General features: G+C 37.4%; 1 protein-coding gene across 1 annotated transcript in view; it reads right to left on the minus strand.

The window, feature by feature from the left end:
- The window catches only part of LOC121374451, a 72,832-nt gene that overhangs the window by 23,065 nt on the left and 24,758 nt on the right, over window positions 1-25,009 (minus strand). The window contains exons 13-31 of the mRNA XM_041501553.1: window positions 24,158-24,193; window positions 22,924-23,097; window positions 21,908-22,036; window positions 20,966-21,082; window positions 19,851-19,904; window positions 17,809-17,940; window positions 15,274-15,470; window positions 14,369-14,510; window positions 12,929-13,263; window positions 11,904-12,045; window positions 10,982-11,160; window positions 9,539-9,682; window positions 8,361-8,499; window positions 7,596-7,729; window positions 6,254-6,416; window positions 5,185-5,361; window positions 3,690-3,844; window positions 2,686-2,802; window positions 2,152-2,267 (exon numbers count right to left, since the gene is read on the minus strand). Coding sequence (XP_041357487.1) covers window positions 2,152-2,267; window positions 2,686-2,802; window positions 3,690-3,844; window positions 5,185-5,361; window positions 6,254-6,416; window positions 7,596-7,729; window positions 8,361-8,499; window positions 9,539-9,682; window positions 10,982-11,160; window positions 11,904-12,045; window positions 12,929-13,263; window positions 14,369-14,510; window positions 15,274-15,470; window positions 17,809-17,940; window positions 19,851-19,904; window positions 20,966-21,082; window positions 21,908-22,036; window positions 22,924-23,097; window positions 24,158-24,193 — 2,782 coding nt within the window. The remainder of the gene's footprint in view (window positions 1-2,151; window positions 2,268-2,685; window positions 2,803-3,689; window positions 3,845-5,184; window positions 5,362-6,253; window positions 6,417-7,595; window positions 7,730-8,360; window positions 8,500-9,538; window positions 9,683-10,981; window positions 11,161-11,903; window positions 12,046-12,928; window positions 13,264-14,368; window positions 14,511-15,273; window positions 15,471-17,808; window positions 17,941-19,850; window positions 19,905-20,965; window positions 21,083-21,907; window positions 22,037-22,923; window positions 23,098-24,157; window positions 24,194-25,009) is intronic.

Here is a 25,009-nt window from a genome sequence, read left to right on the forward strand (position 1 = left end):
AATTATGTGTGTCAGTGACACCCCAGCACATGGTTTAATCAGACACTAAATGTATTAGGTAAGCTTGTTCAAGCACACAAGAAGAACAAAATGAAATTATGTGTGTCAGTAACACCCCAGCACATGGTTTAATCAGACACTAAATGTATTAGGTAAGCTTGTTCAAGCACACAAGAAGAACAAAATGAAATTATGTGTGTCAGTAACACCCCAGCACATGGTTTAATCATGGTGACACTAAATGTATTAAGTAAGCTTATGTTAAACATACACACAAGAAGCACACAAGAAGGAAATGAAATTATTGTGTTATGGTTTAATAACACCCCAGCACATGATGTTCATTATCAGAACAAATTTTAGTAAGCTTGTTCAAGCTACAAGAAGAAGAAAATGAAAATGTGTGTCAGTGACACCCCAGCACATGGACTAAATGTATTAGCTAAGCTTGTTCAAGCACACAAGAAGAAGAAAATGAAATTATGTGTGTCAGTGACACCCCAGCACATGGTTTAATCAGACACTAAATGTATTAGGTAAGCTTGTTCAAGCACACAAGAAGAAGAAAATGAAATTATGTGTGTCAGTGACACCCCAGCACATGGTTTAATCAGTGACCACTAAATGTATTAGGTAAGCTTGTTCAAAACATACTGACACCCCAGCACAAACGAAGAAAGGAAAGTTTGTTTATTAACACCCCAGCACATGATTTCATTAGGAACAAATTTTAGGTAAGCTTGTTTATACCTACAACAAGAAGGAATGAAATTAAAGTTTGTCAGTGACACCCCAGCACATGGTTTAATCAGTGACCACATGTATTAGGTAAGCTTATTTAAACATACTACAAAACAAAATGGAAGTTTGTTTATGAACACCCCAGCAAATGATTTCATCAGGGACAATTAGGTAAGCTTGTTCGTAGTAAAAAAAAGAAAAGCTTGTGACACTCCAGCATATTGTTTAATCAGTGACTAATGAGTGTCTAACTGTGGCAGTACTGGTTAGAGTAATTATGACACTTTCAGGGATTTTTCTAGGATTTTTCAGCAAGATCACATATTTGATGGGAATGGGGAAATCTCAGCTATTTAATCATAATTAGAATGTTATTTTTTGGCCAATGTATGATGCAATGTACCATTGTTAAATTAATGTATCACAACAGACATAATTACAAAAAATGTGGGCACCCAAATTAGGAATTTTCAGTACTATTTGCTTTTGGCAAGAAGCCTATGATCAGTAGCATAGAAATGAATGCCTGGATAAATTCCTGGCTTGGCATGACTCTTATTATCAATTTCAATATATTTTTGAACTTATATATTTAGTTAATGCTCAGCTAGCCTATCAGTTTTGTCTGCCAAGGACTGTGGTTCCCAGTCAAATGTTTAGTGAGAGAAGTTGGTGTAATGGCTGCACACCTCTCCACTGATTAATGGGCCCATCTATTCCAGGTTGCATTCACTACTGGGATGTGGAAGGAAACGGAAATGTTTTATTTAACGACGCACTCAACATATTTTATTTACGGTTATATGGCGTCAGATAAATGGTTAAGGACCACACAGATATTGAGAGAAGAAACCTGCTTTTGCCACTTCATGGGCTACTCTTTTCAATTAGCAGCAAGGGACCTTTTATATGTACCATCCCATAGACAGAATAGCACATACTACGGCCTTTGACGTACCAGTCATGGTGCACTGGCTGGTGCGAGAAATAGCACAATGGGCCCACTGATGGGGATCGATCCCAAACCGACCACGTATCAAGCGAGTGCTGTACCACTGGGCTACGCCTTGCCCCTTACTGGGATGTGAACCCAAAACCTAGCATTTTAAAATATATATAATATATTTTTCAATTTTGGCATATAGAAAAACTAAGGTGCATAAATTTTGTATGATTTAATACAGTGATCTTCATTTTATTTATGATGAAGGGACCAAACCAAACAGCCCAAGATACCAGTGGTTCAAAATAAATAGGCTAGTTTTTGGTGAAAATGATGCCATGGGACTATTTCTTGACCTCGAGATTTCTTGTGGTAATGAGATAACAGAGATCAAGTTAATGATGTTTGACTGTATTGGAATACATATTATTATTGCTGTCACTAAATAAACTGAGGAAGTCTCATACCTGTCATCAATGCGGACAAGGGTTGCACCAAAAGACCGGCAAGCTTTTGATGCTGCAGACCATGATCGTCTTTCACCAACATACAGATAGCAGGACCAGCGGTAACCATCCCAACCCTGCAGCAAATCAACACAAAGATTAGGTTAATGTAAAAGATATCTCACAATTGCCAACAGCAATCAGCAATGCTGTGGAGATTGCCATGAATGTTTTAATTCTCAACATATTTTCAGTTGTGGACCACATTCAATTTTTTTTTCACACACATATATTTTTTGTCCATGGACATTTTCTTAATTGCAGGGGTTGTCTCATTAAGATATATCCATTCTGACCTAGGAACAGGGATCAACTGTCTGTCCACAACAGAAGTGGTTTCTGTTTTACAAATCAAGGTGTTTGGTGGTCACCATTATTCACAAATTTACATTATTGCATTAACATATGCTCATTTAATATTTAAACAAAATTGTTTTATAAATTTCACACAACACCAACACTTTAATAATGTCTCTATAAGCCAGAATTACTTACAAACTCACAGCCATCTACCCCCGGGGCCTGAGTAGGCACATCCACAGCAGTTCTCTTGGGAGCCATACAGATATATTTCTTGGGTATTGTACAGATACTGGTTTGCCAGCCATTTGTCTGTAAATATGAGAAAAAAAAACATTAAATAATTTAAAACAATATATAAATTGATAGCTGGTATAAAATATTATGCTTCATAAAACAGTGAAATATCGATGTCAGTGGTATATACCTAACAAAGATTTCCAATATTTATGCATTTTTGGATTTGATAAATTGTGTATTATTGTAGGAATACAAAAGCTGTAAAGGTCAATGATGTCTCATTCAGGGAACATTTTGTTTTCAAAATTTTGATTAGCAACATTTGCTATCAATTTGAAAACTGATTAGCAACTACGGTCACCATAGTAGTTAAAATTGCAGAATTGTGTAACGATCTCTGAAACCAGCTTAAAGAATCATGGCACAATACTGAATACCAGCACCAACGTTTTTTATCACTTTATAACTTAGCCATTGTTGTAATAACCTTTAAAATTTGCAATAATCATTTCAAAAAGTTAACATGCAATCCATATTTCATTAATTTTATTAGATGGATGCCTGAAAGAATCATCAGCCTACCCCACCCTAAACTGTTGAGGAAGAAAGTTAAAAATTAAAGGGTTTTTTTGCTTAACGACACCATTAGAGCACATTAATTTATTAATTATCAACTGTTGGATGTCAAACATTTGGTACTTGTGGCATATAGTCTTAGAGAGAGAAAATGCTACTTTTTTCCATTAGTAGCAAGTGATCTTTTATATGCACCATCCTACAGACAAGATAGCACATACCATGGCCTTTGATATACCAGTGATGATGCATTGGTTTGCTAGAGAAATAACCCAATGGACCCACTGACGGTGATCAATCCGAGACTGACCACACGTACATCATGTGAATGCTTTACCACTGGGCTATGTCCCACCTCAGATAGAATCATTAAGACTGATTACCTTGAACAACAGGAAGACACAGTCTTGGTAGGTGCCACTTCTTGTGTCTGGTTGGTTGATATCCCAGTTGGTGAATTTCACTTCTTTATGATTGGACCATTCAAACACCATTTCATACTGAAGATCGTTAAAGCCAATCCACACATCGTTCCACCCTAAATTGTGTATTTAAAAATATATATTCATTACCATTAAATTTACTTGCAGCTCACCATACATGTAGTCTGACTGAAGTGCAGTACATATTTGAGGGTACATTGAGAATTATGCTTGCTTTGCTTCAGTCACCTGGAAAGATTGGCTAGCTGTTGATACTTTTTTTTTAAATAGCACATGCATGCATAATACATTCAGGTATTCATTCTGAAATGGAGGCAATTGTAAGCATTAAAAAATGTTGTATGTATTGAAATGTAGTCATAATAGCTGTTGATGCATGGTGTTGTGGTCTATTAGAGTGCGCTGTGCGGCCCAATACCTCTGACTTCAGCACTCGAGGTTTCTGTTAGGGTTACCTCACCCTTAGTTCATATCAGTCCAGCCTCTACCCATTGGCCAGTCCAGCTTGGGTGTCCCTAACAGAAGCCAAGGCTCCTGCTGGCATAGCTCTCTGGATCACTGAGACATACAAGCCCTATCACCATGTCAAGGAATGGACTATGAAGGGGCTAAATGTATTTATTTGAAGGGGTTCTAGATCAGACGTTTGGCGGTCAACCCATGCTATAAATAGTGCATGTTACCATACAGTGTATCCTGTCATGGACGGCCAAGGCCGGCTCTTGTGCCCATGACAGACGTGCGCTACAACAGCTTGTTCTGAATGTGCACGTAAACCCCTATGATATGACATGTACAGTGTATTTAGCATAATAATATTTCCTATAACTCTGACAATGTGTGCAATAATATATTTATAACAATAATTTAATTTTGACTATGATATCCAACTTTCATTAAAACTAAAAATTAGTGTCAATAAATAATCATGTAAACATACAAGACAATTATTCTGAGCAATTGTTTACATATTATAATTTTCCTACCTCAAGTTGTTGTGCTGAGATGTGAGGTGGATCTGTCAGGCATGGATATTATTTACCTGTCATAAATTTTACAAAATGATATAGCAACTATCAAATTATTATTGTTTGTTGTTTGTGTACATGCAATTAAAACATGGCTTATTTCCAGGGTCAGGATCGGGGTCAGGATTGGGGTCAGGATTGGGGTTAAGTTTATGTAGGTGTGTATGCAGGTGCGTATACAGGAGGACTGCTTGGAGGGTCAAAACCTCTCCCTCTTCAAGAAAATGTTTGTTTTTCTCAATAAATTTTCCAGAAGACTGTGACTCGACCCCCCTATAAACTTTGGTCACCTCAGTCTAGATGTCCTCCTGCTAAAAGTCCTGCATATGCACCTGTTATGACGTTGAAGTGGAAGACATTATGAGTAACAGACCTTCAGAATACAGACATGCCACCGTATCACTCACCTTTAGCCATGAGCGAGACTACCAGGTCCTGTTCATGTTGACTGTTGATGGACACCAGCTCGGCGGCCTCCAGCTGACAGTTGGCTCGAGCATCAGTCCACGATTTCTTGTCATTGAAGAGGAAGTAGCAGTTGTCGCCGAACGACTTCCAGCCTTGTGGACAGATCCGTTCTGTAGCTGCAAGAAACAAATATCACGTACAAACCAAGTCTGTCCAAGTGAAACACCTCTGCTATGCAGTCACTAATATAATGTTCTCCATAATCAAATGGGTGTCTTGCCAAGCCAGTCTGATTTAACATAAAAATCATGTATATCAGGTGTATCAAGCGAGGGTAAGGCAGCAATTAACAAAATGGGAACTCTGGAGGGGGCAATTCCTTGTCCTTTAAATCTTGCAGGAGAAGACACTATATTTCTGTGCCCTGATTAATTTTGTATCTCATGCTCTACTTATTTTATGCTAGGTACAGCCCTGTTTTCAAATGTACATCCTCCATGGTGAATATGATCCTACTGTGCTTACAAAATTTAATATTGTCCTTTCTAATCTAGGTTGTAGACAATGCATAAAATTAAGTGTAAAGTGATGGTCTGCTTTGAGTCAGTCAAGAATCATCTCTCAGAACCCGACATAATTTGTATTGTTTTTCATCTAACACTCACATGGTCAGGCTACATACACCATTCTAGGTTTCCAAAATGTTGAAGAAGACTGCCAGTGGTCCTGATTTATCAGTTATCAAAACTAGAATTCAGACATTTTGGGCCAAATTTTTTAAAAACATTCTTGGTCGGTTCTAAATGTAACAGAAAAATCAACCTCCACTAAGCTTTACCAATTGAGCTAATAGAGAAATGTCCACTAGCTACTGCCAGTAGGAGCACTTTTTACCAACACTACTACATATGTATTGTAAATGTATGTAGTTACACACGTATAAGACATAAATAGGTTTCGTAAAATTTGGCCCTTAAATTCAAACAAGTATTTATAAAATAAAACTTGCTTAACAATGAGGCCATTTTGATGTATTTGAATTAAAAAACACTTTTAATTAATACTTACACAATCCAGTACTGTATATGACATTTGATGTCTGTCCACCACATTTGAACCTGGGATGGGGAAAACAGGGCATGGAGCAGTTTTCCGCTGAGATTCCATACTTGCCATATGAGTTCCCACAGAAACACTTGTACCCGGCTTGTAGCCCAGCATAAAAATAGCCCTACAAAACATTTGGCCACCATAAAAATATTTCCATGAAAACATCATAATTCTGCTCAATAACAATTAATATTCTCTAAAAATACTTTTAGCAATACTAAAGCCTGGATTGATGTTGGAGCCCTTCCTTAAGCATTAAGGAATATATAATTTAGCTCAGAGTAGAAGGAAGGAAGGAATGTTTTATTTAATGATACACTAAACACATTTTTAATTAGGATTATCAGATGTGGTTAAGGACAACACAGATAATAAGCAAGGAAACCCGCTGCTGCCATGCAATGGACTACTCTTTCCAATTAGCTGCAATGAATGAATGAATGAATGTTTAACGACACCCCAGCATGAAAAATACATCGGCTATTGGGTGTCAAACTATGGTAAATGCAAAAGTAAAATGATGAGCAATATCAATATAAAAATTCAACAGTTAAATAAAAACACAGTGTAAAGAACTGTGCAAAAATACAAATATCACAGATATATTGAATTAAGATTTAGAATAAAAGTCAGTATAACGTAAAAATTGTAATATAATTTCTGGATGGAATCGAAATGATTCCAACACATTTTGTTGTTTCTGTCAAATGCTTACATTCCTCCAAAATGTGGCGCACTGTCAGAATACACTGACAGTGCTCACACTGAGGTGGAGGATCTTTCGTCAAGATAAATGAGTCTGTCAAATAAGTATGACCGATGCGAGCATGACACAAGACTATTTCATCCTTCCTGCACTGCCTATAAGAGGACTGCCACTCCCAAGACTGGCTTGATAGTATGAAGTTGTTCGCAACCACATCGTCCCAATCATGTTGCCAAGTCGAAAAGATAAATTGGTTGATACTATGTTTAAAATCAATATAAGGTACACCAACCCTGGCATGAGGCAAATCCAAAGCAGACTTGGCAGCAGAATCTGCCTTTTCATTACCCCTGATGCCAACATGGCTGGGCACCCAACAAAATACAATATCTTTATTGGCAATGGATGAAAAGACTTTTGTATCACCATTCCAATTAAGACAGGATTTAATATACAAAGGTCTTTGTTACACTAATTATGGAGGACTGGCTAGACTGAGAAATAGCCCAATGGCTCTACTGATGGGGATCGATCCTAGACCACCCACTGGGCTACACCCTGCCTGTTTTAGAGAAAAACAAAAAAGTTGGTTACCTTCAGGTAGCAATGGTGGAGACAGGCAGGAGGCCACATCCCGGCTGTTGGGTTCATGAGTGGCTCATATGGGAGATCTCTTGCTGTCGTAACATCGGCATAGCAACCAGGAATCTTTAACCCAGACATTGGGCCTTATGAAAAACAAGTGTTATTAATACGGAGTTTAGCATTATGTCTTTTTTTTAAACTGCTTTTATCCATTCATTAAAAAAAGTAATAATAATAAAATAAAATGTTTTTTGGGTTTTTTTATTTGCTTATATCCAATTTATGTCCAAGAACATGAAAAGTAATGATGTGTAAAAAATATACAATAACAATCTACCTATTAGTTTGAGATCACTTTACTTCATCTGGTCTTCACATTCTGTCAATGCAATGGCTAATGTTTGGAGGAGGATCTTGTTACAGCAAATAATTTTGTTTGTTTAAAGGATAAAGGACACATACTCTGAAGACAATGAGGATGTAGCCCAGTGGTAAAGCATTTGCCTGATGTGCAGTTGGTCTAGGATCAATCCCCATCAGTGGACCCATTGGGCTATTTCTCATCCCCATCAGTGCATCACGACTGATATATCAAAACTCATGGTATGTTCTACCCTGTCTGTGGGATGGTGCATATAAAAGATCCCTTGCTACTAATGAAAAAATGTAGCAGGTTTCTTCTTTTAAGACTTTATGTCATAATTACCAAATGTTTGACATCTGAAAGCCGATGATTAATATATCAATGTGCTCTAGTGGTGTTGTTTAACTTACCTGGACATCCATAGAGCTCCCACCTGAGTGAAATTCTGTCCTGCCAGGAGATAGGCCACAGGCGGATGAACCTCGTGTTGACAGGTATCACAAGGTAATGCTTTCTCACACTGGTCTGGTCCCAGTTTCCAGCAAAAACCTGCAAAATGGCAAAACTACATGTAATTTCATTTCAATTTATCTTCATGCTTATATCCAATTAAGCTTCAAGCATGCTGTCCTGGGCACACACTACAGCTAGGTTAGTGGTTATTGAGAGAGAAGTGGTGTAGAGAATGGTCTTAAACCTACTGAGCTGTGAAACTCACTCCTGGAAAGATACAGATTTTCGAAGCTATCTTATATCTTAATACTGAGATATTGTAAAACCATTGTAGGCTATGAAGGTCACTACGACACTTGCCATAACATATGATGGTTTTATGATATCATAGTGCTAAGATAGTTTAAAAAATATAGGCCAAGGATGTGAACTTATCAACCTGGGGCCTAATTCTATAAACTCTCACAACTGTGCGATCTCGCAGTGCAATGCTAAAAGACTTGCAAAGAGAATACTTTGTTGTCTAGCAGAGCCTAAGAGACCTTTGTGAATTAGGCCCCTGATGGCTTAACCACTACACTACCGAGGCCGGTAATGTCAAATTATAATGCCTACTGTTTAAATACACCACTAGAAATAAAAGATGTTACTAGAAACAATAGGACATCCAGAAGCACATTATACAGTGGAAACTCTCTAAACCGGACAGGCACAGGACCAAGTAAAAATCTGGTTTGGTGATGAACCTGGTTTAGAAAGGTTTTGTCATGAAATGATTCTTAAGAAGGGAGCATGAAAAATTTTTGGTTTTGAGGGAATTGTGATTTACATCAGGTTTGATTTTGAAGGGTTTCCCTTTTCAAACAATGATATTCTGTAAAAGGTATTCATTAAAATTGCTCTTTTAGGTCAAAACATGGAATACGAGATGAGGAAGGAAGGAAGGAAATGTTTTATTTAACAATGCACTCAACACATTTTATTTATGGTTATATGGTGTCAGACATATGGTTAAGGACCACACAGGTATTGAGAGAGGAAACCCGCTGTCGCCACTTCACGAGCTACTCTATTCTATGAATGTTTTTTTAAATGAATGGAACTGATGCTAACTGATCATTGGCCTTTAGATTACCTTCTTGGATCTTCCCTCATAGTATGGGTACCACGTGACTCTATCTGATGAATAGCTGATCATGTAACTCTTCACCCACTGGGCGTGGTCTGCCCGGCCCTGGGTCGCCACTGCTGTAATCTGAACAACTCGCCCTAGATCAGCCTGGGTACAAGAGAGAGATATATTCAGTATGTTATCATTAGTATATGACAAGATACTCAAACTAGGAATATAAAATATACAATAAAACCATCAAACACAGTGTTGTCACTTTGTTTTATTTAAGGCACTGGTACAGCACATCTTTTGCATGCACTTTCCTACAGACAGATCAGCATAACCCATGACCTTTAATATACAGGGGTGGGAATTGGTGAACTGTAAAAAAGAGGAAATCTAGAGGGGTCTTGGAAATTCTTGAAATACGAGGTTAAAATCTGTACCATCTGACACATTTTAGAGGAAAGGACGATTAAAATGCGAGGAAACGCAATGTTGCATGAGAGGAAAACAGCTGATCCGAGGAGAATTCCCACCCCTGAATATACCATTCACGAGATGATAAAAAAAAAAAATGGGTCCATTGAAGGGATTCGATCCTATGACAAAAACTCTTCAGGCAAACACTCCACTGACTGAGACAAATTCCAAAACAAATATATAAACTTAAGTTACCTGGTGTTTATATATTTATTTAAAAAGTACCTGTTGTGTATTTATGTATCTGAACATACTGATGTGTATTGTACCTGTAATGTATACATTGACTGATGTGTGTTGTACCTGAATGTACTGATGTGTATTGGTGTACCTCTATGTACTGTTGTGTATTGGTGTACCTGTATATACTGATGTGTATTGTACCTGTATATTCTGAATACTCTGTATTATACCTGTATGTACTGATGTGTATTGTACATGTATGTACATTTATGTACTGATGTGTATTGAACATGTATGTACTGATGTGTATTGAACATGTATGTACATTGTACCTTTATGTACTGATGTGTATTGAACATGTATGTACATTGTACCTTTATGTACTGATGTGTATTGAACATGTATGTACTGATGTGTATTGTACATGTATGTACTGATGTGTATTGAACATGTATATACATTGTACCTTTATGTACTGATGTGTATTGAACATGTATGTACTGATGTGTATTGAACATGTATGTACTGATGTGTATTGAACATGTATGTACTGATGTGTATTGAACATGTATGTACTGATGTGTATTGTACATGTATATACATTGTACCTATATGTACTGATGTGTATTGTATCTGTATGTACTGATATGTATTGGTGTACCTGTATGTACTGATGTTTATTGGTGTACCTGTATACACTGTGTATTGGTGTACCTGTATGTACTAATGTGTATTGGTGTACCTGTATGTACTGATGTGTATTGGTGTACCTGTATGTACTAATGTGTATTGGAGTACCTGTATATACTGATGTGTATTGGTGTACTCAGCCTCCCACGCCCCAGCGAAGTCCCCATGAGACGGGACATTGAGGCGTGATCTCGCCACCCCGTGCTCATTGTTGAGATATGACGATGCGTTCAGCTGACTGTCGGGTATTGGGTGTGGACCACTGATCAGTGGGATCTCGCGACATGCTGTAATACATAATATTAACACTACAAATGTGCTATGGTTTATCTATCACTGTTATGATTTAGTATCAGGCTGGTGCACGATGGATGGATGGATAGGTGGGATGGGATTTGGGGTATTGGGTGGGTGGGTCTGTGGGTGGATGGATGGATGGATGGATGGATGGATGGATGGATGGATGGATGGATGGATGGATGGATGGATGGATGGATGGATCATTGGATCATTGGATGGACTGGTGGACAGATGAGTGAATGATTAGATGAATTGACAAAGCATAGAATGAGACATAGATGTATACATGCCATAGAGAATAAAAATGATACAGGCTACTTTTTAAAAGGCAGACAACCAAACACAGAATTACAGACAACATCTTTCATATACCACTTACAAAGTGGTTGCAGGACTGGAAAAACTGGAGTAAAAGTAAACTGAATTCTACGTACTATCCAACAAGACTTCAGTATATTCTCATTTTCAATACGACCAACAACATAACATTGTACAGGAATTTTTTTTAATAATTTGGTTTGGTTAAAAACAAAGTCCTGCCAAATCCAGAAGACAATTTAAAATGATTTAGGAAACTCATCCATCAAATAAGGCTAAACTATTGTACCTTTATGCCCTTATCCAAATCCAAACCACAGACTTTGCTAGAAATAAAGCCTAAGGGGAACATTTCTGAACTGTGAGAGGTTGTGGCATGTTAAAACTGTTTGGAGTTGGAGTTGTAGCTTACTGATTGGACAGACGAGCAGATCGAACCTCAGGGCCGCAGTCTGAGCGGAGGAAACTACAACTATTCTCACCAGCTGAGCCTTGATATGTGACTTGAGAAACGAGGTCACTGACGTATTGCTGTCTGTATTACCTGTAAACACCTGAGAATATACAAATGTATTGCTGTCTGCATTACCTGTAAACACCTGAGAATATACAAATGTATTGCTGTCTGTATTACCTGTAAACACCTGAGAATATACAAATGTATTGCTGTCTGTATTACCTGTAAACACCTGAGAATATACAAATGTATTGCTGTCTGTATTACCTGTAAACACCTGAGAATATACAAATGTATTGCTGTCTGCATTACCTGTAAACACCTGAGAATATACAAATGTATTGCTGTCTGCATTACCTGTAAACACCTGAGAATATACAAATAAATTGTTTAGCTCCTACTTCCACACTAACTTCAAACTAAAACCTTATTTAACAGGCAGTCTCAATAAAGCTTGTGTGCAATATAACCCTGAATTTGAAACTAAAGTTTGTTTTGTTTAACAATTTATTGATCATCGGCTATTGGATGTCAAACATTTGGTAATTTTTACATATTGTCTTACAGATGAAACCTGCTACATTTTTACATTTTTTCAAGGATTGTTTTTATATGCACTATACCACAGACAGGATAGCACATACCAGGCCATTTGATATAGCTGTAGAAGTGCACTGGCTGGAATAACTGACATACAGACTGCACATCAGACAAGTACTTTCCCATTGGGCTGTGTCCCACTCCCTGAATTTGAATGACTATAATAGCATGGTAGGAGTCCAATTATCAACAGTTGGATGACTGTAATAGCATGGTAGGAGTCCAATTATCAACAGTTGGATGAGCATCCAAATTATATGCTGATAATCAGGAACAACCAAACACCCAACATGACCTGTATTATGCAGTCACCACATCAGGCAACTGTTTAACACAGGTCTGACTTAAAATCAATCATCAGCTTTAAATTCTTCATTTACCATAACAGTTCCATAAGGCTCCATATAGTAAGCATACGAAGTTGAACCATCTTCAATTCTGTAGCTAAGTTTAAACTGTGACACCCATTCCGCAGCGAACGGGTTGCCACGAGTGGTGACACCTCGGATGACTTTAATGGTGCCTAGGTCCACCTGAATCCACGGAGCTGTGTCAGTGGGTTGTGGTTTCCAGCAGGACATGGTGTAGTTAGCGGAGTTAGGGTTCAGTGGGACGAAGGACGCTGCATGCTTGGGGTCCAGTGTTGTTGATGCCTGGAAGGCGTTCTTGTCCACATACAGAGGTCCACTGATTCCATACTCAGCCATACAATCCTCTGTAAGAAAAAAGAAAAGTTTGTTTTGTTTAACGACATTACTAGAGCACATTGATTAATTAATCATCAGCTATTGGATGTCAAACATTTGGTAATTATGACTCGTAGTCATCAGAGGAAACACGCAACATTTTTCCATTAGCAGCAAAGAATCTTTTATATGCACTTTCCCACCGACAGGAAAGCACATACCACAGCCTTTGACCAGTTGTGGTGCACTGGTTGGAACAAGAAAAAAACAATTAGTTGAATGGATCCACCAATGTGGTTCGATCCTGCAATGCAAGCACCTCAGGGAAACATTCAACTGACTGAGATTATTATTATTATTATTATTATTATTGATGGAACTTCTCCTACAAGAGCAGATCCAAGACATTTATAAAAGTGCCAAGCAACTGGGGTTGGTTTTGTATACTAGCAGATTATGACTTTTGACATCACGCATGTGACATCACATGCATAGATACAGTATAAAATTGCTCATTACACTTCAAGGTCATTGTACAATTATGTAGCTGAAATAGCACAAATAATAGCTTTTCCTCTTAATTTTTATGGAGTGCATGATAAAAATAATAACTAGTTAATGACCCCCCCCCCCCCTCCCATCCCAAGTCAGGCCACCGATCTTATCGGAGGTCGGACTCTGGATGGGCATGTTCGAAACCCTAGTGGTATATGGACACGTTAAATTGTTATCTATCTATCTAGTTAATGATTTAGGATATTGGCTTTATCCTGTTCAGGCCAAATGGGAAATTCCACTCAGCAAGCTTTACAGAATTTTTCATTGTTACCTTCACAGGATAAAGCCGATATCCTACATCATTAATTAGTTATTATTTCTATCCTGCACTCTATAAAAATTAAGGGGAAAACCTGTTATCTATGAAATATTTGTTAAGACCATTAGTCATTGAAATACGGTCAAAGGGTTCCAATGCCACCCTCCAAACATACATACATTTGTCAGTGTCCTGTTGATGCAGTCTTGTTAAACACCACTTTATGAAACCAGTATAATTACTGCTTGGAATATTAAACTATTAAGCTACTACAAAGCAGAAAGGTAATAGTGGTGTGATACCATCATATACTATACCTTCAATACAACCCATTATTTCCCATCTGAGAGAAATGCCTTTATGAAACTGTGTCGGGACAAGTCTTAATGTCTTCGCCTCTATTGGGAAACTTAGTGTTATGGTTTTGCTCTGTATGGCATCAGTATTTCCTTTGAATATCTGTAAAAGATTAAATTAATGTTCTGTCACAAAAGGCATCAATATAGATTTGAAAATGAGTGAGAACAGTTCACTGGGCATGTTTAAAGGTGAAAGTTAGGCAATTTCTTTCTCACTAAAATACCATGACATCATGCTTGAATCTTAATTGGACAAAAAAGAAATTAAAATGAATGTGTGCACCTTAACTGTATTATACCGGTATATGAAATGAGTCGGCAAATAAAACTGTTTTATATTCTTCAACAGAGAACAAGAAGAACAGAAATTTAAAAAATAAGTGTTATAGATTTTATACAGTTATACACAGTGAAACCCCTCTAAACCGGACACCCTTGGGACCAAGACAAATGTCCACTTTTAAGAGGGATCCGGTTTAGAGAGGTTAAGTTCTGTCCTGGTTTTTAAAAAGGGAATCTGTAAAATGTCCAGTTTTCAGGGAATTCCGGTTATCAGAGGGTCCGGTCTTGAGAGGTTTCACTGTACATGTAAAATGTAATCACTTATTTATCACCAGAACATAGATTAATGGGGTTTTTGTTAACTCATAAAAAATATACAATCCAAATATTAAAAGAACATAATATGCTAAAGAAGGAAAAGAAAAATGTTTGTTTTCTTTAATGACACCACTAGTGCACATTGATTTATTAATCATCAGCTATTGGATTTCAAACATTTGGAATGTTAAAGAAGAAACATTAAAGAAGAAATATTAAACAAGAAATGTTAAAGAAGAAATGGGAGAACCCCTAGAAATGACCTTAGGAGTTCCTGGTGGGTCTTCATACCAGTACCAGGCGGAGAAATAGTCATACTGGTACTGGAGCTTGAACGCGGTTACCCACTCATTGGTGTCTGACCGGCCGGCTATGATAACACCCTGCATGATGATCACATTGTAAAAGGAAGCAGCAATCCACTCTTTAGACACTGTATTGGTCTGGGATGACCAGGCTCCTGTAAAAAAAAAAAAAACATATACAGCCACCCTGTCATAACAATTACCTGTCTCTATAATATACGTAAATATCTCATAAAGTTACAAATTATATGGGGAGGTGTCATTAATTGTTTTGTCATTCATTCATTATTCATTCTATTTTAAACATTTATTCATTCACATTTTGGAGCCACACAAAAAAGACCACTTTCTCCTAATGGATGGATGAATGGATGGATCGATGGATGAATGGATGGATGGATGGATGGATGGATGGATGGATGGATGGATTGATGGATGGATGGATGGATGGATGGAAGGATGGATGGATGGATGGATGGATGGATGGATGGATGGATGGATGGATGTGTGGATGGATGGATGGATGGATGGATGGATGGATGGATGGATGGATGGATGGATGGATGGATGGATGGATGTGTGTGTGGATGTGTGGATGGGTGGATGGATGGATGCATGGATGGATGGATGGAGTAACCACTAAAATCAACAAATTTCTGCAGCATTTATTTTGCAATGGAACTTTTCATCTTTTATGTCAGTTTTCTTAGTTAATTATTTGTTTTTGTAATATTGACAAATTAAACACATTATCCTAAACTGCCATGGAAAATGCCATGGAGACTATTTTCCCACAGCATATTTGTTTTTACAGTGCTCATTTTCTTAATTGTCAGGGTTGCATTGGCAGGAAAATCAAAATATCAGGCTCAATTAGTTATGCTATATGTAGGTGGAGACTTTATATGAAACAGAAGTAGTAAAGATATATACTAGTGGAAAAAAGTTCCTGTGCATGGTAAAAAGTTGAATAAAATCATAATCGCAAGTTGTAAAATAATAACATTTTCAGAAGACATGTGCCCAACCTTTATGTTCAAACCTTTATCCTCGATATTGCAATCGCACGTGTTGTTCATGTGCCGCACGTGCATGACTCGTAACCTGATTTGCTGATCACGTGGTACAGGTGCACATGTCCTTGTTCATTTTGCAACGGAAAACGGTAGAGGACAAAACCACTGGCTAAAATAATAACTTTGATTAATTCTAAACGGCGTTGACGTCATGCCACGCCTATCTAAATTTGAACGTCACTGCGTGGTCGGTATGCTCGAAACTGGAATGGCACATAACGAGGTCACAAGATGTTTTGGTGTGCATCGAAACACAATACAGAATTTGTGGTGACGTTACCAACAACAGGGCAACACCAGAGACAGACCACGTTCAGATCGCCTGCGTGTGACGTCACAAGCACAGGACAACCATATTCGGGTAACACATCTTCTGAATCGATTTTGGGCGGCAACTTTGTGAGCCAGAATCATCCCTGGGTTGAGAGTAATCAGTGCCAGGACAGTTTGCAACCATTTATTGGAGCACAACATCAGGCCGCAACGTCCAGCAATATGTTCTATTCTGCTACATCACCGAAATGTGCATCTAGCATGGAGTAGACAGCACTTACAATTCACCCGTCACGACTGGTCAGGTGTGCTATTCACCGACGAGTCCAGATTCCATTTGGATGGTAGTGACGGTCGAAATCTAGTCTACAGAAGTGTTAATGAACGCTACGCTGACGCTTGCGTTGTGCAGTGTGCAGGTTTCGGCGGTGGGAGAGTCATGGTGTGGGGAGGCATCACATCACATGGAAGGACGCAGCTGGTGATTGTGGCTGGAAATCTGACTGCTGTACGCTACAGGGATGAGATCATAAGACTGCATGTGCTCCCGTTCCTTCAAGGTCAATGTGGCGCCATCATGTTGCAGCAAGACAACGCTCGCCCTCATGTCGCACGTGTAGTGACCGACTTCCTGGGACAGCAGAATGTCAACACACTGCCTTGGCCCACTGTTTTGCCTGACCTGTCACCCATTGAGCACCTATGGGATGAAATGGAGAGACGCCTACGTCTCCTGCCAAACCAGCCGTTGACCTTGAACCAACTGGGTCGTGACCTTGTTCAGGTCTGGAACAACATCCCACAAGAGTTTCTGGTGTCATCAATGAGACGTCGTTGTCAGGCCTGTGTGCACGCACACGGTGGCCATACACAGTATTGACAATGTGAACTAACTTTCGACAACACCCCTCTTCATGACCCCAGAGATTGGTAACGACAACGCCAGATGTTTTTTTTCTGGATTTGGTATTGATCGTAAATAGCAAATAAATAATGTGTCAAATAATTGTGTTGATTTACTTACAAATAAGAAAATCACACCACTTTTAGTAATGCACAGGAACTTTTTTCCACTAGTATATTAATGACAGTTGTTAAATGATGTAAATAATGTATCTTGACAATACAGTATTAAAAGCCATACCTTTGCTTCCTGAATAGAGCCTGGAATTGATGGCTTTGTGCGATTCATCTCGATGAGAGCTGGCAGTGAGTGCATTGCCCTTATCTGGTAAACTGTACACCCCAGATATCATAGCTTCAGCTTTACAGTGACCTGTTCAGTTAAAGACAAATCTAGTTTTATATCATCTAAAACAGTTATTGTTGTTCAATTTTCAAAACTTCCAACAAATAATTTGTTAAAGGGATAGTAAACTCAAACATGAACCTTATGTGTTGGAAAGATGCATACCCGGACGACCAACACATACTGACACTTTAAGAAATGAAAAACGTGTAATTTTAGAGTTAATAAAAAAAACGTGATTATTCCTTCCAACTGGGGGCAGCCATTTTCTTTTGTTTTTGCTGTGTCCAGAATTCTAGCTTGGGGCAAAGTGACGTCATCTCCATATGCATAGTGTAAACAAACCCAGTCATTTACAATAAGGCGCTTCGCTTTCATCAACCTGACTTGTAAAACAACATAAATGACTTGATAATATAATAAACTATTTAACTAAATATATTTCAATTTGCATAAATAGAACAAAATGGGGTTATAGTATTTTTCTCTCTTAAAAAATCCAAAGAAAAAATGCATATTATTAGGCCTATTGGTAGGGTACGTTGGAGCAAAAACAACCACTCACAATACCCAAGTGATAATTTTCTTTTCTTTAGTACTACGTAATTGTTCAGTTTTGTGATTTTAGATGGGAAAGTCTACTTAACCAAGGGTTTTACAGAATTATTTACAGTAATAAAACAGAATGGCTGATGATGTCCATTACCATTTTAGGGGTGACAAGTTATCCCACAATACCTTGTGATCTTAATAAAACAGGCACATAATCTTTTGTGTCTAGACACCTTGGCTGGTGACCATCCAAATAGACACCTGCCAATCAGGAACCACAGGTACAGGCCACGGAACAAAAAGACCAATTAACTAAGAAAACACTGATTATCATTTCAGTACGTGGGTTAATGTATGGACAAAACATCATACAGTTATTTCGACACTTTGACAATGGTGGTTTATTTTGTATTGAAAAATAATATATACTTATTGCTAGCTTACTGGGATGGATATTATTACAGAACATTGTGATGCATTCGCAAATATCAGGTACGTTTTGTGTTTTCAGTTCTAAGACTAATTCCTAATGCGTATTCACTGGGATGGTACAAAATGGCTGCGCCCGTTATATAATATAGTAGCCGTCACATCTAACTGTTTTATTAATTAACTATAAGATTACACTTGTTGATATTAAACAATAATGTGCTTTATATATCGTTGAATATGCATACCAGTCCAAAAGTCTTGTGTGAGCATTCCTTTAACTGATAAAAACATAAACTGTATATTGGGTTGCTCCAAAAAACCGATAACCAACTGAATATATAATTATTTTAAAAGTGTGGTGACTGTATCTTAGATATTTCACACCCATTACTATATGGATATTTGCCACATTCAATGAAAATTGTAGGCCCATCGGTCAACTATTATTGTTAACATAGTAACAAATTGTAAGTAAAAAATCATTCAGTTTATTCTGCATGAATGAATGAAAAGAATGATAATGGATGATAAAAAGAATACCCTTCTCGTGTCTTGTGATATCATAATTTATCAGCACTTCACTAAATAAACTTCACTTAACTTTTGCTGTCACATTTATTTTACTTACAACATTGAATATGTTACTACTTTAACAATATTTGACCTATGGACCTACAATTTTCACTGAATGTAGCAAATATCCTTTATAGTAATGAGTGTAAAATATTAAAATTACAGTCTCCATACTCTTTTAGCCAATTCCATATTCAGCAGGGTTATCATTTTTAGGGGGCCACACAATATAGTACTACTGAACTTGCTATATCATCATAAACTACAGTTATACAGAGTCTAACAGATGGTTAATGCAACACTTGGACTAGACATTATGAATGGAAAAACTAAATAAACTATTTACAAGCCAGTAACTTATATTGTTAATTTAAAAATACCTGTAGTCATGGTTGACGCCATAGTGACTGGTGAAATGGTGGATGGAAGTGATGCTGAAAATACAAATGGATAGTTAGCAGTAGAACATGGATTCATTGCATGTGATATTGAGGACAATGTCTTCTTTTTCTAAATATATTGATGGAAAGAAATAAAGGAACACATGGTGTTGTAGACAAAATTTTATTTATTACAAGCATAGGTAGTAGCGTTTAAGTGGCTGCCATAGGCGTACGGGCTTCCATTTTAGTGTGGGAGGTAGGTTGATTTTTGCCTGAATTAAATGAAAATGCCCGAATCTGGATAACAACATTTATCATCCCTTATAGGCTTTTGTAGGAGATATCGCTGGCACTATAATTTGCAATATCTCCTGTGATATTCTCCTAGGAGATATTGCTTCTTTTTGTTACGTCACTGTGTTTCAGCGCTAAACCTATCATTAGTGATGTCACGCCACTGTCGTTCTGCTAGTTACAAGTGTGTACCACTGCCAAATATAGTGACATTCAACCCACATTACTGACATTGTTTACAACTGTCGCAAATGAAAAGAATGATAATTGATGATAAAAAGAATATCCACCTTGTGTCTTGTAATATCATAATTTATCAGCACTTGATAGAAGTATAAAAATTCTCGGCAAGCCTCAGATTTCGTACTTTTATCAAACAGCTATATAAGGTTGTAAATAATTCATTACTCATTTTTACACGGATTACAGCTAATTTTGAGGGTAGAGTGATGGAAATACATGGTTAAAAGGTCTCAGGTTAGCAAATGTTCCCTGAATATCGCTATAAATTTTGCTCGAATTTGAGACTTTGCCCCTGCATATGTTTTGTGAACAAATCAGGTTGTAGTGGTTCTAGCATTGTCTTAATGGGGAATGATAAAACAGTCTTTCAAACTCTGGCCAACTCCAAATATAGCAAATAGGCTTCATCTTTGAAATCATTTTGTGTATATTTTGAAAGCACTTTTCACCGAAAACCTGAACCTTTTTACAATAATAATAAATAGGAGTGAATATATATATTAAAAATATATGTGAGCGTTTGAGTACAGAGCTCCACAGGTGTCCATCAGTTTGCAATGACTCAGACTAAATACCCATTTTCTTGCAGATCCACGGATTCTTTGTGTTGCAGTTCTGATTATTCCACTCATAGTTCCACGCAGACACCATCTCGGCACAGTTCTCTCCCGCCAGTGCATTGTTTGGTTCTCCTGCGAGGAGATAAATCAAGTCCAAAGTTTTAAGAAAGCAAATCTCATTTCACATCCAAATTAAAACCACTTTACTGAAAATAATGTATTAAAACAAAAATTATTCACACACTTGAATAAATTGCTGTTAGGTGTTTTAATATAAGGTACTTGCAACATTCAACTTAACATTGAAGAAATCAACTGACACCAAGTACAGGTTACTGTTAATGAGTAGCAGCAAAGGGTGAGCTAAGTTTCTAGGTGGGGGTGGTTGGGACATGCTCTCTTTGAAAATATTTTCTAAAAACGAAAATCACTTTGAGCAGAATATTCTATGCCACAAAAACTCCCCTCTGCACATGTGCCTTAGTCAAGGCAATTTTTTTCACACCCACCACATGCAAATTTATATTTTATTTAAATTTCAGTATGCGCAAAGAAAAGAAAACAACTGCAGCAGACTCACAAGGCATAACATTATAATAATTACGGTGCCTCCTGCATTGATACATGATCAATGTTGGAACAGCCCTAGGGACAGTTTTATAAGCAGCTTCCCAAACACCACAAGGTTTGATTTTGTCATGGCCCCAGGTTGCAATGGGAATAACCAAACAAATCCACTACAAATTGATCCTATCCATGCACTACAGGCAGACATTTTCACTACTAAATAGGACAAATGTCCACAGGCCCTTGGATCCAAAACCTCTGGATCCAAGTTGTTAATATGGACGAGCCATTCTCCCCATCAGTGAAATTTTGTCATGGGCCATTCAGCTCCTAGACAAAGTGAATTAGAATCATGTATTTCAAGTCAAAAGAGAACAATTTATCCCAAACCTGAGTGCCAGTGAAGGAATCGAAATGGCCACGCATCACTCCACTCCCAGCCCCCTTCCTTTGACTGGTCATTCGCACCAATCCAGAAGTTATTTTGGTCAGTCGATAACTGGCTTCTGTATATCGCAGCTAAAATATAACATACCAAAACTCTATATTAATTAATTAATCCAATCTCTGTTTAATTAGAAGAAAAAATTAAATATCGGAAAAAAGAATGGAATTTATTGGTATTTTATAAATATACACATATAAATAAATATAATTGTTTGTAGAATTGTTCCAGGGTGTTTTCATTTCATTTTCAAATTTAGGTTCATAGTTATATCCAATTATGGTTCAAGCATGCTATCCTGGACACACTTCTTAGTTATCTAGTTTGTCTATACAGGATATGGGTTAGTGGTTAGTGGCCTTACACCTCTTATTACACAAGGTATCTAGGTGGGAGCTAGTACCATTAGACCAATACAGGTCTACAGCAGTGGCTTCCAGCAGATGTTGTTCTAAATACTATTACAGAGCATCACATGGAATAAATATTTGGTGGGAGGTTTGGGGTTTTCCTCACTGCCCCCTTTCCTTTCTCTCTTTGACTTCCATCTCATTTCTTCCCAATCTGCCAGCTTCTCCTATCTTTCAACTTCTTTCGCTGTCCACCTCCACATCCCAGTCCTTGTCTCTCCAACCGTGACAGGTGCTTTGTCTCTTGTGACACACCTGCCATATCCCATTAGCTTTTACCTGTGGGCATTGTCTGACCACTTCGGAGAGCATTTAGTAGTTACTTCTGTCATTGTTAAGAGACACTTGTAACCACCTACTATGCTCCCCTGTTGGTGTTTTTTTTAATCTAAACTATCAATAAACAGTAATTGTCCATACGTTTTAAAGCTTTAATTTCGTGGTTTCCAAGTAACCGGGATTAACATAGTGATACAGATAGTGAATTATGTAAAGGTTGCACAAAATCCAATTTCTGATCATAATAAAGTTCTACAAATAACAGAACAGACCTTCAATTCTTAACTGCTCTTTTGGCCCATCTATGCTGGCAAGATCCGATCCTCTCCGTCGACAGTCGGCCCGTGCCTCGGTCCAGATCAGTCTGTCACCTGTCAACACTTTATAGCAGGTGCTCATAGAGTTGTCAAACACCCAACCAGGACCACACCTGTATGACCAGGGAACTGAAGAAAGAGTATCTCATGTGTTATTTTATAAAAATCATAATAATATAATATGATGTTAACTTTAAAGACAATATTGTTTCTTTAACCCAACTCAGCCTTGTATCATCTAGGAGTTTTTAAAAGTATGGGTATGGCAAGAGGAGTTTGAAAAGTCTTTTATTTATTTAATTTTTTATGTTGGCTAAAATTAGGGACTGGGAGGGCACACACCCATCGGCACACACCCATCGGCACACACCCACCTCCCAGATACACGTCTGCATCTAATTCAAGAAAATTAATTCTCCTCACTTTTACTTTATAATAAAACAAATTTGTAACATTTAAATAAATAACTTTCACTTGTGATTAAGGGTCACTATTGCAATGAGTTTTACTATTGCAGTAGTATTGCGATAGTTAAATACTATTGTAATAGTATTGCAATAGTGATAGTACTGTTGCAATAGTATTGCAATAGTAATGTGAATTCTAAATCGCTTACCGGGCAATAACAGCAATATGAATAGATATTTTTCAAAATAATGACCTTATTGACAATATGTATGTGTGTGTGTGTGTGTGTTTGTCTGTGTGAGTATACGTGTGAATGTTTGTGGTTGTATGTATGTCCGTGTTTGTGCTTATTTATAGTAATGTCACTTGGTAGTGAAATCATGCATTGGTCGTAGACCATATTTCACTATGCATACTATCAAAACTATTGATAGTTAACTGTTAAGCAAACAATTGCAATAGTTATCGATAGTTAAATTAACTATCGATGCATTGCTATCGAGGCACTGACTATTCCAATATTTCGATAGTTTGATGTAGTTACACCACTACTTGTGATGGACAATTAACTGAATGAACATTTTAAATGTAAAAATAAAATGCGTAAGTGCTTGTATTTTTATGAACAAACTTTAGAACAGAACACACTCTGATATACTTTAATGTAACAGAATAAACAGACAGGAGATCAAACTATTGAATATTATTTAACTTTCAAGTAGTTGAGCACTGGTTGGAATGGGAAAATAACAAACTAATGTCTTCAATGTGAATAACCTACCTGTTGGAGGAGCAGAAGGATTTGGTGTTGCACCAACTGAAAGAGAAAACAAAAGTAACCCAGAAAGTACACGAATAGGTTAAAATGCAATCAGTCAGCTGCACACTAAGGTTATTTCATCATAAGAATATATTCACAACTGTTACAGTTTTGAAAAAACAAAAAACATGCAGAATTTAAAGTATACTAGGTAGATTTCAGTCATATTTCTTTCCATGTTGATTCAGGGTGATATTTTGGCCATACCTCGACTAAAATAACCTGGGTGTGTGGCGGTAAAACAAAACAAATCAGGATACACCAATATTATGTCTTTATGAGCTACATGGTAAAGACATAGCCCAGTGGTAAAGCACTTGCTTGATATGCAGTCAGTCTGGGATCGATTCCCACTGATGGGCCCCTTGGATTATTTCTCATTCCAGCCAGTGCACCATGACTGGCATATCAAAGGTCATGGTATGTGCTATCCTATCTGTAGTATGGTGCATATAAAAGATCCCTTGCTACTAATGAAAAAATGTAGTGTGTTTCCTCTCGAAGAATAAATGTTAAAATAACCAAATGTTTGACATCTAATAGCCGATGAGTAACAGATCAATGTTCTCTTGTGGTGTCATTAGACAAAACAAACTTTTTATGCACTAGACAAAAAGTACAATTTAAACACAAATTCTAGGGGCACCCTTCACTAAGTTATGTTAAAAAAAATATTTTTTTTAAAGGGATTGTCCTGACTTTGCAGCCATTGTAAGATGTTATCCATAACAGAGCCTTGTTGGCAACTACTATTTCATACCAAATACATTTTCTTGTTTAGAATACCAGTGATTGTATATCGAATGTGTTTGC

The sequence above is a fragment of the Gigantopelta aegis genome, chromosome 6, assembly GCF_016097555.1.
Source record: "Gigantopelta aegis isolate Gae_Host chromosome 6, Gae_host_genome, whole genome shotgun sequence".
NCBI classification, from domain to species: domain Eukaryota; kingdom Metazoa; phylum Mollusca; class Gastropoda; order Neomphalida; family Peltospiridae; genus Gigantopelta; species Gigantopelta aegis.